Source organism: Equus caballus, chromosome 23 (assembly GCF_041296265.1).
Source record: "Equus caballus isolate H_3958 breed thoroughbred chromosome 23, TB-T2T, whole genome shotgun sequence".
In the NCBI taxonomy this organism is placed as follows: domain Eukaryota; kingdom Metazoa; phylum Chordata; class Mammalia; order Perissodactyla; family Equidae; genus Equus; species Equus caballus.
The window spans coordinates 66,810,593-66,826,997 of NC_091706.1; the positions used below are offsets into that span (position 1 = coordinate 66,810,593).

The 16,405-nt window shown below is 43.0% G+C and overlaps 1 protein-coding gene across 9 annotated transcripts in view; it reads right to left on the reverse strand.

The window, feature by feature from the left end:
* SPIN1 (spindlin 1) overlaps positions 1-16,405 on the reverse strand; it is a 74,977-nt gene that overhangs the window by 5,409 nt on the left and 53,163 nt on the right. For all 9 annotated transcript variants that reach the window (XM_023627574.2, XM_070248364.1, XM_070248360.1 and 6 more), the window contains 2 exons: positions 7,224-7,477; positions 1,683-1,916 (listed from right to left, as the gene is read on the reverse strand). In XM_023627574.2, coding sequence (XP_023483342.1) covers positions 1,683-1,916; positions 7,224-7,477 — 488 coding nt within the window. The remainder of the gene's footprint in view (positions 1-1,682; positions 1,917-7,223; positions 7,478-16,405) is intronic.

A 16,405-nucleotide genomic window follows, 5' to 3' on the forward strand; every position in this document is an offset into this window, starting at 1 on the left:
AAATTAAGAAAATAATTCCATTCACAATAGCATCAAAAAGAATAAAATACTTCGGAACAAATTTAACAAAGGGAGTACAAAACTTATACTCTGAAAACTGTAAGACACTATTGATAGAAATAAAAAAAAATTCCAATAAATGGACATCTCATGCTCAAGGATCAAAAAGCTTACCACTGTCAAGATGGAAACACTCCTCAAACTCACCTAGAGATTCAAGACAAGCCCATCAGAATCCCAGCTGATGTCTTCACAGAAACTGACAAGCTGGTTCCAAAATTCGTAAAGAATTGCAAGAGAGCCAAAACAATTATGAAAAAGAACCAAGTAGGGGGATTCACACTTACCGACTTCAAAACTTACCACAAAGCAATGCGGTCAGGTGTGGTACCGGCACAACCACAGACAGCAGACAAACGGAACAGAAGTAAGAGTCCAGAAACACCCTCACACATCTGCAGGCAAGTGGCTTTCAAGAGGGTGCCAAACCACTCAATGGGGAAAGAACTGTCCTTTCAAAAAACGGTGCTCGACATCGGGACTGTCACATGCAAAAGTATGAAGTGGGACCCATATGCCACATCAAAAACAAAAATTAACAAAATTCATCAAGTATCTAAATGTAAGAGCTAAAGACCTACACATAAGAACTAAAACTGTAAGACTCTCAGAGGAAAGCATAGGGGTAAACCTTCATGACCTTGATCTTGGAAATGGGTTTAGACACGACAACAAAAGCACCAGCAACAAAAACCAGATAAACTGGACTTCATCAAATTAACAACTTTTGTGCTTCAAAGAACACCACCCAGAAAGTGAAAAGACTACCCACAGAAGGGAAAAAGGATCTGCAAATCACAGGTCCGACAGAGACCTGCACCCAGACACAGACCCTGCCAAGACAGTAATGGAAGACAACCCGAAGGACATACAGGCCAAGGATACCAACTGACATTTCTCCAAGGAAGACAGACAAACAGCCAATAATACGTGAAAAGATACTCGACATCTTTAGTCATCGAGGAAACGCAAACCAAAACCACACGAGACACCACTTCCCACCACTAGGATGGCTAGAAGCAACATGGCAGGTACCACCCGTGTTGCCGAGGACAAGCCAGGAGCCTCGTGCGCTGTGCTGAGAACCTGCAACGGTGACCGCTTTCAGAGTAAGTCTGGCAGGTCCCTAAAATCAGAGTGCGACCACTCTGACCCACCAGTTCCACTCCCAGGGACACACCCCGGAAAAGTGCAGGCAAACGTCCACACAGAGCCCTGCACACAGACGCTCACAGGTGCGCTCCTCATGATAACCAAAGGCCCGAGAACAGCCTGGACGGACACCAACAGACCAACGAACCAACACAGGCTCTCCACCCAGCGTGCTTCTAGCAAGTGTGGCGTACTGACGTGCTGGAACACACGAGAGAGCCCCGAAAACACCACGCTGAGCAAAAGGAGCGAGTGGCAAAGGACCCCATGTTACACACTCCACTCATATGAAAGTTCAAAGTCCAAAACACAGAAATCTATACAGAAAGCAAATTATTCTTGGCCAAAGAGTGAAAAATTTCACACAACTGAAAGAATAATCAAATAATTTGCAAAAGAGTTAATAAATATCTTGTTCTAAAATTCAAATTCATTTTGAACTATCAAAAATAAAGTCAATATGCACTTACTGGAATCAGGCATAATGCGAAGGTCGCCTTCTTTATAATCATCTAAAAGCTGGTACATGTACAAGACAGGATCTTTCTCATAGGTGATGTAAAACCACGTGTTCATAATAGGGGCACGTGCCAAGACCATTCCCCTCCACTCGTCTTTAGAGCCATCCTCGGTCTCAAACATGTGCTCCACCGCTTTGCCAATCATTGTGTCGGCTAGGTGTGCATCGCTGATTCGAGATGTTGCTGGGGACAAAAAGACAAGCGATGGTTGACAAAGGGTTTTACTGAATACGTACTGTGAAGATTGAACTCCTTCAAGGAGACAACCTGAGCCGCCGTCCACGCAATAGCACGCGATCGAGCGGCAGAACCCCCGGGGCTTTAAGAAAGACAAGCATCAAACTCACACTGCCGGGCCCAGATCTGATTCCACACAAACTATTTTATCCCAGGTCACTTATCGAGAGAAGCTGCTATTGTCCTTTTTATTTTTCTGAACTCATGTGCTCTTGGTACCATACCTAAATCAGCTTCTAATTGTTCGTTCAAGGTATAAAGTGCTTTTTGTTATTGTTTAACAGTTATTTTAAATTTTGAGATAATTATAGAAAAGTTGCAAAAATAGCAGCGTTTCCATACGCCCTTCACTACCTGCCCTCCGTATCAGCATCTTACACAACCACAGACCATTTATGAAAACTAAGAAATTCCCCTACTCAAGGCAGCGGTGTGGACTCTGGCCCCTAAGGTCTGTTTCCCGAGCACGCAGAGTGATCTTTGGGGCAGTTCAACTGCTTACCACACTCCAGTGCTCTCATTTCCTCATGTGAATAACCAGCTGCTTCTCACAGCTTGTGTGGGCCGCGGCCACCAACCTCTGCCAGCCCTCTGCCCTGCTATCGTCACCTTCCTCCTGACTGCCTACCCCTCGGCAAGAGGCGTCCTTCCTCTCCTGGGACCGCCTGTGCTTCTCCCCATCCAGGCCCAGCGCTGCCCCCACATCTCCGGGGGCTCGTTCCTCTCCAAGACCACTCCAGGGAAAGTGGCCCTGCCAGTGACAGTCACCCTCCCCGTTTACTTCTGAGTGGCCTTTACCGTGATCTGCATCTTGTTTTACATGTTTCACCTGCTCTTAGCCTGCACGCTGTGATGAAAGCAGAGGCCTTTCCGTCTCGTTTCCAATACCAAGACCACAGTGGTTCACCGTTTTTGTACAAATTAGCCATTTCAGAGGCGAGCGGGCCGTATGGTCAGCCTCCCACTGGTTATCAACAGCCGTGCCCCTGCGGCCCTGCTCTATGCCCTTTAAAGAAGTCGGCAAAAAAGGAGAGGCTTCATTTCTTTTTAATACTGGGAAAACTAGGGAGGATCCTACTGATCTTAAGTTTTCTCCAGTTTTAGACAATTGTCTTTTTAAAACAACTGGCACTTTTATTTTACTCACTCACGAGTGCTTCTAGTTCTGCGAAACAAAATCCACAAGAACAAAGATTAGAATTTTTTGGTAAAGATAGCGCTACCCAATTTTTTTGGAAGAATACTCCGAACACATATGGTGATTTTCTTTGTCTAAGTACTCAATAATTATCAAAACTTACATAGAATTCCCACTATGCATGAAAACAAAAACAAAACAAAACAAAATCCTACTAGTTTCTTCCTACCAGAAGTTCTCCAACTTCTCATCTCAGGACTCCTTTATATTCTTAAAAATCTGAGGACCTAAAAGAGTATTTGTTTATGTGGATGATAACTATCAATATCGACTATTTTAGAAATTATAAATGACACATCCAAAAAATATTTATTTAAAAGTACCTACATAAACAACGTATCTTTAATAAAAAACTATTTTCTAACAAAAATTTAGTAAGAAGAGTGGCATAATTCTACATTTTTGTAAATCTCTTCCTGTCTAGCTTTAAAAAAGGACAGCTGGATTCTCAGATCTGCTCCAGCATTCAATCTGTCACATGTTCTTTTGGTTGATGAATAAAATCCAGCCTCACAGAGAGATGCTGTTGAAAAAGAGGAGTATTCTGTTAGTCTTTCAGCTAATTCTAGATATTCTTCTATGATACTGCATCAAAACTCAACAAGTGCTAGCTCCTTGAAGGTTAACTGCAATGTGGAATCTGAAATTATCAACTTGTCACACTGTTAACTTAAAACTCATTTGTCTCCAGAATACATAAAGAACTCCCACAACTCAACAACAAAAAAATTAAATAATCCAATCAAAACAATGGGCAAAGGACCTGAATAGACATTTCTGCAAAGATGATACACAAAAGGCCAAAAAGCATATGCAAAGATGCTCAACATCATTAATCACCAGAGAAATGCAAATCAAAACCAACAGAAAAAAACAAGTGTTAGTGAGGATGTAGAGAAACTGGACCCCTTCTGCACTGTTGGTGGGAGTGTAAAATGTTACAAATGCTATAGAAAACAGTATATAGGTGCCTCAGAAAATAAACATAGCATATGAGCTAGCAATTCCACTCCTGGGTATATCCCCAAAAGAACTGAAAGCAGGGTCCCGAAGAGATATCTGCACACCCATGTTCACAGCAGCATTATCCACAATGCTAAAAGGTGGAAGCAACCCAAATGTCCATCCAGACGAATGGATAAACAAAAGATGGCATATACATGCAATGGAGTATTAGCCTTAAAAAGGAAGGAAATCCTGTCACATGCTACAACATGGAAGAACCTTGAGGATGTTATTAAGAGAAAGAAGTCCGTCAAAAAAGACACATATCGTATGATTCCACTCACAAGGTATCTAAAGTAATCAAATTCATAGAAAGAGAAAGCAGAATGTTGGGTGCCAGGGGCTGGGGGAGAGGGAAAGGGGAGTTGTTTAGTGGGGATAGAATTTCAGATTTGCAAGATGAGAAAGTTCTGGAGATGTGTCTCCCAACCACGTGAATATACTCAACACTACTGCACTGTGCACTTAACATGGTCCCACAGGGCCGGCCCGGGCCGAGTGGGTGCGTGCGCGCGCTCTGCGTCAGAGGCCCAGGGTTTCGCTGGTTTGGATCCTGGGCATGGACATGGCACCACTCATCAGGCCACGCTGAAGTGGCGGCCCACATGCCACAACTACAAGGACCCACAACTAAAAATACACAACTATGTACCGGGGGGCTTTGGGGAGAAAAAGGAAAAATAACATTTAAAAAAAAAAGGTTCCATAGTTACTTTTGTGCTGTGTGCTTTTTACCACAAAACAAAACAAATTTCAGTCTTTGAATGGATCTTTCACCAAGACATGATATCGTATCATCACGCACTGCAGAAAATACTGGGTCTGCTGCGTTACGCACATGTTCAAAACAGTGGGAAGCTGTAGCGTGTAACCGTGAAAGCACGAGAGTGAAGAGGGCAAATTACACTGAATGTTATTATGAAAATAATTCTGACCTCACAAACCTCCTGAATGGGCTTCAGGGAACCTCAAGGGTCCCAGACCACACCGTGGGAACCAGTGCTCTGTGCCGTCACGTTTTTAGGCTGACTGACTGACTCTTTTCTCCACCTTTAGCTTAAGGAAAACAAAACCGTAACTACAGTCCGATGGACTGCCTGAAGCAAACGAGGAAAGACTGTTTTCTTCCTACACGGAATGTAAATGAAGGTCAAATAATTTTTCAGGCCAACGTATCACAGAGCAAATTAACTAATTAAATGAAGCACGTGATACATTGCTGGTTTGCATAGGGGCCTCTGGATTTCCTTTTTTAAATTGCTTTGCTGTTTACAAAAGTAATCTACGTCCACTGTCGGAAACCGCGATGACCTACAACTAGAAAGAAGAACATTAACTCTCAGTCCCACCACCATAGATGCTTACATATTTGGGGGTACTCTGGTAGGTCAAACCATTTTTTTATCAAAATATTTTTTTTCTGTCCTATGATGACAAAAAACCTAACTCACATCCTGCAGCAAAAATGCAGTAAATTTCAAATCATCAATTAGTCTTTCCCTAGAAGGGGTAGAGACTAAAATTCTGCATCAGAAAAAGAATGCACAATAATTACTACAAATAAGTGATATAAGGGTTTGGATTTTTTTTTTTTTGGCGAGGAAGACTGTCATTGAGCTAACATCTGTGCGAATCTTCCTCTATTTTGTGTGTGGGATGACGCCACAATGTGGCTTCAGGAGTGTGTGTAGGTCCATGCCCAGGATCGGAACCCGTGAACCCCAGGCCACCGAAGCAGAGCACGTGACCTTAACCACTACACTACCAGGCCAGCCCCTGGATAATATTTTTTAAGCCTTGAAGGTCAGACTCGTCAATGTTAGTTTCTTATGTAGGAAACAGAGTCACGTCAAAGTCAAGAAGAAATAGAGGATGCGTCTCATGAGAAAGAATGAGGTGTTCAGTTGCACTCAGAATAGATAAAAATGTTTAAAATGCCAGATTTACTATTACACAATTAGTTACCCTTGGGAATAAAATAAAGATTTAAATTTAAAGAAAGATTTCTGTGAAAACTGCATGATGTGTACAAGGGATGAGCACAGACTCAGCATCTGACATACAAAGGGAAGACGGACAAAACACGTGCTGCTCTGGAAGGCGTTAACCTGCGGGGAGTGCGCGCGACCCAGGGATACACGGCACGGACAAGGGGCACGGGGACTAGGGGACTGGGGAAGCTTCTTCCCATGACTGTGAGACCCCAAAGCTGCACCCCCAACTCAGACGTGCGGAGGCTGCAATTGCTCAGGGCACGGGCTCTAAAGACACCTCCAAAGCATCATCCAGCATCTGACAACCCCACTGCAAGAGCAAGAGGACAGTTCAAAGGAGACTGATGAAAGCCACGCTAAGCTGGGTGCATCCCACTGGTCTTAAAAATAAAATAGGTCATTATTATTAAACTGACACCTTATGCCTTAAGGAATTTAAGTTGTGCAAGGCAAAACTGACTCACATGACATTTAAACAAAGAGCTACTCATTTCTACAAATCCTGTGCAAACAGACCCTAAGGAGTGGTATATTAGAGCTCACATTCTCATTGCTTACATTTTGGCTGAAAGTACAGTTATTATTTATGTAATAATATACAATGAAAGATACTTCACATAAAGATTCTAAAATTAATGCCTAAGATTTTCTTTAGCTATTATAATCTGATGAAATAAATATGTAAGATATTTGCGCTAATGAGAAATATTCTTACCCATCAAAGTCCAGATAAATAGTGACCAAAATGTGAGAAATAATGATGTTAGAAATTCAAAATGTGAGAAATAAGCACATTAGAAATTATTAGATTATAAACTTCTTGGGGAACAATTTGATACATTTCTCTATCCCTCGCAGTTCCTTGAACTGTAGTTTTAGAACATCTGCTGGTCAATTTTTGTGGATTTGGTGACTGATTTAAATGTGTATAAGGAGTGACTCACTCCAATAAACATAAAAATAAAAATACCAATAATGCAAAAGAATCATCAAAGCGCAACCATTTCAATAATGACGTTTCAAGCATGTAACACACAAACAGGAAACAGGACTTACCGACTCTGTCAGGGAGGACTTCGAGCGCAGACACTCTCTCATCCTTATTAAGTTCTAGTCCATAAACACAGTCAAATCCATCGTACTTTATAAGATACAAAGAAGGGTTTACAGGCACCTGGTCCAGAACGGTTCCTTTCCACTGGGTGACAGGGCCATTCCCCTCTCTCCACCCATGCTGAATCCTGCAGCCTACGATGTTCCGCCGGGGCTGGGACACAGGTTTGCTCGGCCCCACACTGCTCCGATGTTTTCTGTATTCACACATATACACACGTAAGGTACCGTCTCAAAAGTATGCACTCTAGACGCAACACACTACAGCTAGCCCGCATGCTCTCTCTACACATGATCCCAGGCCTGTGCTGGCTAACGTTGCCACTCCGGGTTCAGTGGCTCCAGGTAGCCATCGCCCAGCCCCACAGCCATGCAGCGTGGCTCACAGGGGGCCCTTCTCTATCACCATGTTTGCACATGGTGTGCTGGCAAAGGGAGCGAGCTGTGCACCCCAACTGTGGACAGGCAGAAAAACATGACAAGTCAGGAGCAACTGAAGCTCCAACATTAAGCATCAGTTTTTCGGCTTCTGAGTTTCCCTTAATTCAGTCTACTCACAATTATCCGAGTTAACCAAAGAGAAGGGCTGCCCACATGGAATAATTACACATGCACAGAGCTTTACAGAATACGAATTCATTTCTAGTCAAAAACAAACATGTCACTATTCAATCCCCCCCCATTCTAATGCCCCCATAATTCTGCCCCACTGGCTTATATATTAAGAACAAACCTAACATTTCTCTTTTCCTTAAACTGGAGTCTTGGCTGGCTTACATCCATACGTTATATCATCACTACTTCTCTAGAAAACACATAATCTTAAACACTTAAATTTGTGAGAAATACTTAACGTAATATTAAAAATTACTGTGGAAACACCAAACTACATTCTTTCTGGATTATTAACAAATGAACAATCTACATACAATGTTTACAAATAATACATTCTGGCTCTTGATATCAGGAGAGCATCTTCGTTTCACCTAGAAATCCAAAGACAAGGGACAAGATCTGGCTTGAACACAAGCTGAATGCCAAAGCCACACTGGTACCGGGACGCTGCTAGACCCAAGAATGAAAAAATTCAGAATTCCCTTCCCACACTTTCATCAGCATAAAGCTCCTATTCAGTACACCCAGAATAAAAGCGATGAACACCTGGCATAAACAAATAAAGTTTTTAAGAAAACATTTTATTGTAGGCTATAATATTTAAACTATAATTGTACATATTTTAAATAGACCAGCTTGGTAAATCTAGCGGGTTTGTGAGACAGAGAAACAGGTTACCACAAAGCATTAGGGCTGCCCCGATGAGGCCTGGAATCTGCTGCTGCAGGTCTCTCCCTAAGCGAGACAGGGAACCCACCTGCAGAAAAAACACCCCAGGAGGGAACTTCCCCAGTCACTCTGGAAAAGGGTCCCCTGTGAGACGAGACCCCCAGCTCTGCAAACACCCAGCAAAACTGCCTTCCAGGACGGCAGAGCCCACGCTGAGGACACGCTGCAGAGAACAGCACTCTGCACGACCACAGCGAGCACAGGGCACGGCAAAGACGAGGCGCAGGCGCTGAAGGGACAGGGCCCCAAGGAGGCCACCCTCAAGAGGTATGATGAAGGAGACCGCACAGAGAGGCCTTGTTTAAGTGTGCCACAGGAAGACAGCAGAGCACGGAGCTCGGCAGGGAGGACAGCTGTCCTGGAACAGCCTCGCCCCTTCTCATGTAGAGGAGTCTCAGGAGAGGGTTACGGTGTGACCAACACAGGACGGCATGTAACACTCAGAACGACAAATGACGCACTGATGGGCAGTGAAGGCAGACAGACCCAAAGCAGTGCCCACGGAGTCGATGGAAACCGTCACCTGACATTATACACACAACAGAGCCCATGGAAGAGGAACTGACATCTGAAACAAGAGCCAAGAAATGAGTCAGCTGCACAAGAGAAGACCTGAGAAAGTCAGCCACAGGCAGCAAACGAGGAGCAATCCAAAACTTCTCAGAAATGAAGACTCAACTAGAGGAACGTGAGGAGATAAGACGCCGTGGGGTGTGAGAGGGAAACGGATGGTAAGGAGACAGATGGGGAAAAAATAAAGAATCAAGAGACGGTGACAGATATGAAATTCCAACTTCTATATAACAAAATTACCCAAAACCTAAAACGAAAGAAACAGAAAAGAATATCCAAAGAATCCAAGAAAAATTTCCTGAAATAAAAGACTTAAACGTCCAAATGCAGCCCTGGGAAAACTGCCCCAGAACTACCGACACTAAGATGTTCCAGAGAAACAAACGGACTTTAAAGAAAGTAACATCTCTTGGGCATCCAGGCAAAAGAACCACATCCTGTGGAAGGAAAAGAAAATCAGAGTGTGACAGTGACACCGTGTGCCACCAGACAACAAAGAAACAAACTTAAGGTTCTCAGGAAAGAAAATGTGAGCCACGGGTTTTATAATCAGCCAAGAATTCTACACTGACCTCCAACTAAAAGGCCACAGATAAAACTGTGTGAACATGTAAGAACTTGGGGAGTACTGTCCTCACAGATGCTTCCCGAAGAAGGCACAGGACAGAGCTTCAGACAGTCAAGGAGCACTGAGAAGCTTCAGCACGGGGCCGAGAGTAAGCCTCGACTGTGTCCACTGCAGGAGACACAGCAGGACAGGGTGAAACTGCGACCTGCTCTGACAACAGCATCAACCCCACTCTGAAAAGCAGCAGGAGGGAGTATGCACAGTGGAAGACGCTGGCTGGTCTAAAGGACGCCACTCGGAACAAACGAGCTCACACGCGACGTAGAGAGAAAGGAGAGCCAAGTCCATTCAGTATTGCTCAGAGTGAGGAACCAATCTCTCTCACCAGAAAATAAACAAAGACTGCAATGGAAAACCCAGCGGAGAGGATGAAGGTCAGCCCAGCCCTGTCGGGCCTGCACCTCGTCACTACTAACGACACTCCAACCCCAAGCACACGACCTCCAGGACCTCTTCACAACCCGGAATGTGCACCCAGCTGCCAGGCCCCGGAGAAACGGCTGGCAGCGTGACTATGTTTCTCCTTGAGCATACAGAAAGTTTTTTAGCATCACTTTTTCCTTCAAATGGACAATTACCTATCTCCTTTTGATCTTTAGGCAAAAGTCCTTGCGATTCATCCCGTGTACAGGACCAGGCTGTCTTCACAGCAAGGGCAAAGGCTGGTTCCCAAACCTCACTGAGGAAAGAATTCAGTCACATGCCCCATCTTGTAAAGACACAGACATTCCATTGTTACTACCAAAATTATAAGCAAATACAGCATCTTCACCAGAGTGATGGTTAATTTTAATGTGTCAACTTGGCTGGGCCACAGCACTCAGGTATTTAGTCAAACATTACATGTCTTCTGTGCAGGTATTTTTCCAGCCAAAACCAACATGTAAGTCAAGAGACTGCCCTCCAGAACGCAGGTGGGCCTCGTCCAATCACGTGAAGGCCTTTAGACAAAGAAAGAGGCAGAAAAGGCAAATCTACCTTTGGACTCGAGCTATTTACATACCACTGGTCCTGTTTCTCTGGAAAACACTGACTACAATAGGAAAAGGCTCTCTCCTAGATTCGGAGGCACGGAATTCCTCTATCACCATGACTCTTAACAAAACCGGTAGAAACCCAGCCAGTGAGTAGAAAGAGGGCACTGGCAGGCTCCAAGCAATGGTTTTCTAGATTAGCCACGCATCCCATCTACACTCGTTCACGGCGTTCTTCTGTGGCCCACCGCTGTTTCTGAAGATGGAGGTGCTGGGTATTCCGAGTCCCCACTCTGTGCCACGCGCAGTCACCTCCAGTGGTGTCCACGAGGACGCCCACTCTCCTGAGCATTACAGGGAGCTCGAGCCTGGCCAGGGCCATTCCTTTTCAAAGTGGCTGCTTTACGCTTCAATCTGAAGACACACATTCCTCCCTGCAGCATGGGTTTATTTTCTCACCTCCATGAAGGGGATGTTAACCGTTAACCTGGGCTCTGGCAAATAAATGCCTATTTTCACATTTTGTTCTATGTTTCTGTCTGCAACGCTTCGTTCTCACTTCCACATCTCGTTCTCCCTTATCTGCACAGCCAGGGTGAGTGAGTTTTCTTTGCACCAAATAAAGCCCCAAGGGAAGCTGCAGGTCTTACTTCTAGTCTTACAGCAATTACCTCTAATTTTCAAAATGTCATATTTAAACTTACATTTTTCTACTAAATTATACAAATAATCAAAATCTACACTTTCCCTTCCACAGCGCACCTAAAAAGACTAGCCCAAGACCAAAAACTTTTTAGCACAAGATTAAAAACAAAAAATTCCTAGCAAAAGGCAAAATTTTAAAAAACAAACACCTCAGCACATAGTAATCCCACCTGGCCACTTGCACCGCACTGCTGAAATTTAGGCTTTTGTTCCAAATTGTTATTTTTCATTTTGCTACTATCTTAAAAATGGTTTTTTTAAAACACTGCCTTATTTAGAAATAAACAAGGAAGGACTTTTGTTGCTTTTTGCTTAATGTTTTCATCTATTTTCTTCTTATGTGTACTTGGTCTGTCTAGACCCATCCTCTGGTGAATCATATGGGGTTTACAAACACAAATTCTAAATCCATGCAAGCCTCAAAATACTAGTATTTTGCCATCATCCATGAATTACCCAGGTACGCAAGTCAGGCTCAAAACCCTGTTCCCTCAGTACTTCTACCGGAAAAAAGCACTTTCATGGTCTTCTCTTTTCCAGAGTTAAAGATCTCAGATGCTGGTCTGATCCTTGTTCCTTGGAGGGTAATCTGTTTTTCTCTTCCAGTTGCTTTTAGAATTCCCTTTGTTCCTGGATTCTGAAATGCCACCAGGACATGTGACACATTTTTAACTATCCCTCACTAGGACTTGGTCAATCTAAAGAGAGCTGTGCAAAATGACGTGTCATCTTTATTCCTGATTATCTGTGCCCCCAATCTCCTTTTGGAGACTCTTACTAGACAACTGAGCACTTCCAGATGCATCTTGCACAGCTCAATGTCTCTCACTGTTCATCTTCCAGAGCTCCTCAGTGCCATCTTTACTGAACCAGGTACAACAGACAGGCTTGAATGTCAACCTCTCTACTGACTATCTGACAGGGTTTTTAATTTCCACGAGCTGTTTGTTTATCTCATCTCGCAGGGGTTTTCTTTCCAATGCACTGAGGATGCCGCTCACTTCCTTTCGGGACTCCTCAGAGAGCTGCTCGGGTCGGCCTCGTCTGTGTGGGGTCCGAGTGCTGCTTTCCTTCAGTTTCCTAGCTCTGGGTTAGCTCTCTTGTTCTAGGCATGACTTTCTTTCATGCTATCAGCGCTCCTCAGGGGCCTGATTCTTGGTGTTCAAATTTAGATAGATGCAGGTAAGATTCAGTGCTATGTGTACTGTGGGGTGTCTCCTCCAGCCAAGTCGGGCCCCTGGCCTCGGAGCAGTTGAGTGCAGGGTCTAGGGGAGCAGAGTGACCCAGGGAGCTGTGAGCAGCCAGGAGGGAGCAACCTGTCATCAGGGGAGGCAAGGAGAGCATCGGCAGCCTGGCTAGCATAGCTGGCTCCTCACCCCTAAAGACCTGGGCGGCTGCAGACAGCCTTCGCAGCCTCTGATCCGGACTGGACTGAGTCAAGGGGAGCTGGCTGAACATTCATTTTTTGGAGGTCTTTCTTTTCAGCTCAAAGTAGCTGAGAGTTCCTCAGCTCTGCCTAGTTTTTCTATAAATCTATTCCCATCTGCTTTATATCTTCCAGAAATTTCTCAGTGTTCTGGTCTGCTAGTAGGATGACTTTTCTAAATCAATAATAACAGAAACTGCAAATTTTGAGGAGTTAATTTTAATGCGAATTATGGTGCGGTACTGTTTTCTATCTGCCTATAGAACAGATACAACCCTCCTACTGAACAATTTGGCAATCCATTGTCCCAGTGATTCCATGTCTAGAAATTTATCAAAAGAAAATAATGCACGAACACAAAGATATAACTACAATGATGTTCTGAGCAGTGCTTATAACAGAGGAAATGGAAATAGAAAATATTCAACAACAGGTCCCACTGATCCAATAATTAGCATCTCTACATGATGAAATAACTGCATAGCTATTTAAAATCATGGAAGAGAAATTGAAGACGTTTTAAAAACCCACTAATGTAGAAAATACGACCACATGAAAAATTTTAATCATACAATTATCCATAAACATATGTAGAAAACAGATTTTAAGATATACATTAAATTGTTAACAGCTGTAATCCCCAAATGATGGCAATAGAAATAATTAAGTTGTCTTCCTCTGTGTTTACCTGTGTTTTCAAAGTTTTCTACAATAACTTAAGTATGTCACTTTTACAGGCAGGTACAACACAATTTTTAATTTAATTACTGCTAAGTTAATGCAATGAATATCTTAAATTCTGCAACGAATTATATATAAAAACAGGTTTATACATTCTAACATTATCAATTCCAGATTTTATTTCTACTGCCTTTTTTTTGGTCCAGGGTAATTCCACTTTTAGAACGTCATCTCACTAGTCCTAAAAGAAGAATTAAAGAGCTAACATAGATACTACTTCTGCCCAATTTACTTAATAAACTTACTCTGACTGAAAAGGCAGAAGCAGCAAAGACAGCCCCCGCAACCGACCACCGCAGGCGAAGCCAGCCATCAGCGCAGCACACGGCTCCTTAGACCACCCGTCAAGCTTCCCAGTTCCTGGGCCCTGAACGCAGCATCCAAGCTGCCTGAACACCCTTGCAGCCAAAGCTTACCAAGAAGGGTGTTTAAAAATATATACTAAAATATTAATTATTTACTATTAAGAGTATAGAAATATATGTTGGTAAAAACGAATTAAGTTCTTCCAATTAGCATCTATATAAAACAAGGCTTAGAATTTCCCTAAAAAACAAATAATGCACTAAGAATATCTAACATTGGGTAAAATGCTGATAACTGCTGGAGCTGAGCCATAGGGAGTCGGGATTTATTACACACTCCTCCGTTTTTGTGTACATTTAAAAATTTTCCATACTAGAAAAGTTAAAAATTACATATTAAACAAGTTCTTAGACTTCATTTTAATTTCTAATTGCTAATTTAGATTTTCAACAGGAAAACTCTAATAAAAATTAAAGCTTATTTACATGAGTTGAAATAGTATATACAAAAGCAAACAGTAGGAACTGTCAGATTACAGGAAGAGGGTGTGATACAAACAGACACCTTTGGTCATCTCTGGAGAGTTCAATAAAAGAGCAACTCAAGAGAGATGTGAGATTAACAACTTAAAGGAACTTTGATTTAAAATGAGGGCTCCTTGAATACTGTGATTTTTATTTACATTCTTCATGGATATATGCATTTTTAACATTTCCTGTATTTCAAGAATAGAAGAAATTTAAAAATAAAGAAATTTCTTGTATTTTCTTGGCAAAGAGTCTAAAATGTTCTTAACTATCATTTTCCAGGTAGTCAATAAACAAACAGCAACACTGTAAGCAAGCACCAAGATACTTCGTTCAACTGAGCACCCCAGAATCATAGCCAAGCACAAATAAAAGGCTGCATATGTCAAGATCGAAACAATTCAGGGATAAAGCAGACAACCAGAACTAAACAACTATAATTGCTTTCCTTGTTTCTATCTCCAGAAGCTATTCCTTGAAACAAATGGTTCAAGGAGAAAAATTAAATGACTGAAAGGTATTTGGCTTCCTTAGAGATGAACTGATCTCTGTCCTGATGCTAAGCATAGCTTTTCTTGTAGTTTCAAGGGGCGTGAATGGTGACCAAGCACACAGCCCAATCACTTTCACTGCTCTATTGTGTGTCTACTTCCCACACAGCCTGGCTTAGTTCTCTGATGTGCCCAAAAGATCAGCTCCGATAACAGTTTCGGCCAGTGCTTCTCCAGCTCTGGCAGGCCACCAGTCACTTGGGCACTCCAAGTCCCACCCCAGAGGTCCCGACTCCACAGAGCAGGTCTGGAGAGAGCCCAAGCCTTTCTCACAAGCTCCAAGTGCCGCCGCTGCTGCTACCACGGAGCGGGGAGCGCTGATTCAGAACACGCACTCCTGTCTATGCACGTGTTTCCAAAAGGGTACACTGAGTGTGCAGGAGACATTCGCGTACTTTGCTCAATACTTTAAGTTCTGAAAGTGCCACTATATTTTGTCATCAAGAAACCTTGTGTTGAAAGCTCTTTCATCTAGACTCCCTCAATGACTTTAATTGACCACTATTCCTCATTCAGTAAATGCCTTATTTTGGCAGCCAATATTTAAAGGTACCACACTTGTTAAATTAAGTTTTCAACTGTCACAATTCTACTATGAACACTAATACCTGTCACACACTAGGTACTCTGTTGGATGAATTAATTACTGACGCTTTTTCCTTATTATCCTTAATATTATGATAAAAAAGCAATGCTCCTACTCTGCATTCCAGCAGATCGCAGAAGAAAATACCGATTAAATAAAAATTACTGTCTTTCTGCAAAATGCAAACTAGCAAATAGAGACGAGAAACGCTTCTCTAGTCCTTGTCGCTTCATCAGAGTTCTACACCGATACTGTCATCCCCAGCTGACAATGACAATATGAAGACAGGAGGAGAAAGCGTCTACTTCCATTCAGATCACTCTGGTTTCTTCATTACTCTGTCTACACACCGTGTGCCCAAGAACACTGGAGATGCCCACGCAAACAGCCAGATGCCTCGAGGCTCTTTGAAAGTGCTATCCACTTTCACTGGTGTGAGTAACAGTTACTCCAAGTTGGTGAAAAAGTATTACGTTTTGACAAATTTACGACTGTCAAGACCATGCTTCATTTAGAAGCTTGCTCCAACAGTTATCTAATCTGTGTGCTCACGGCTAAAATAACCCATTTTTCAGATACGAGACAACAAATCACGCAGCTTGGGAACCAGGGCATGGCTGCTGCGTGTCCTGGTCTGTCCCAGCCCAGCCACTGCTCAGCTGTACGACCTCACACAAGGTACTGCACCTCTCTGCACAGAAGGGTTCATGCTTCCTACTTGACAGGGATGCCATTAGGACTACGTGGACCACACCAGGGACACA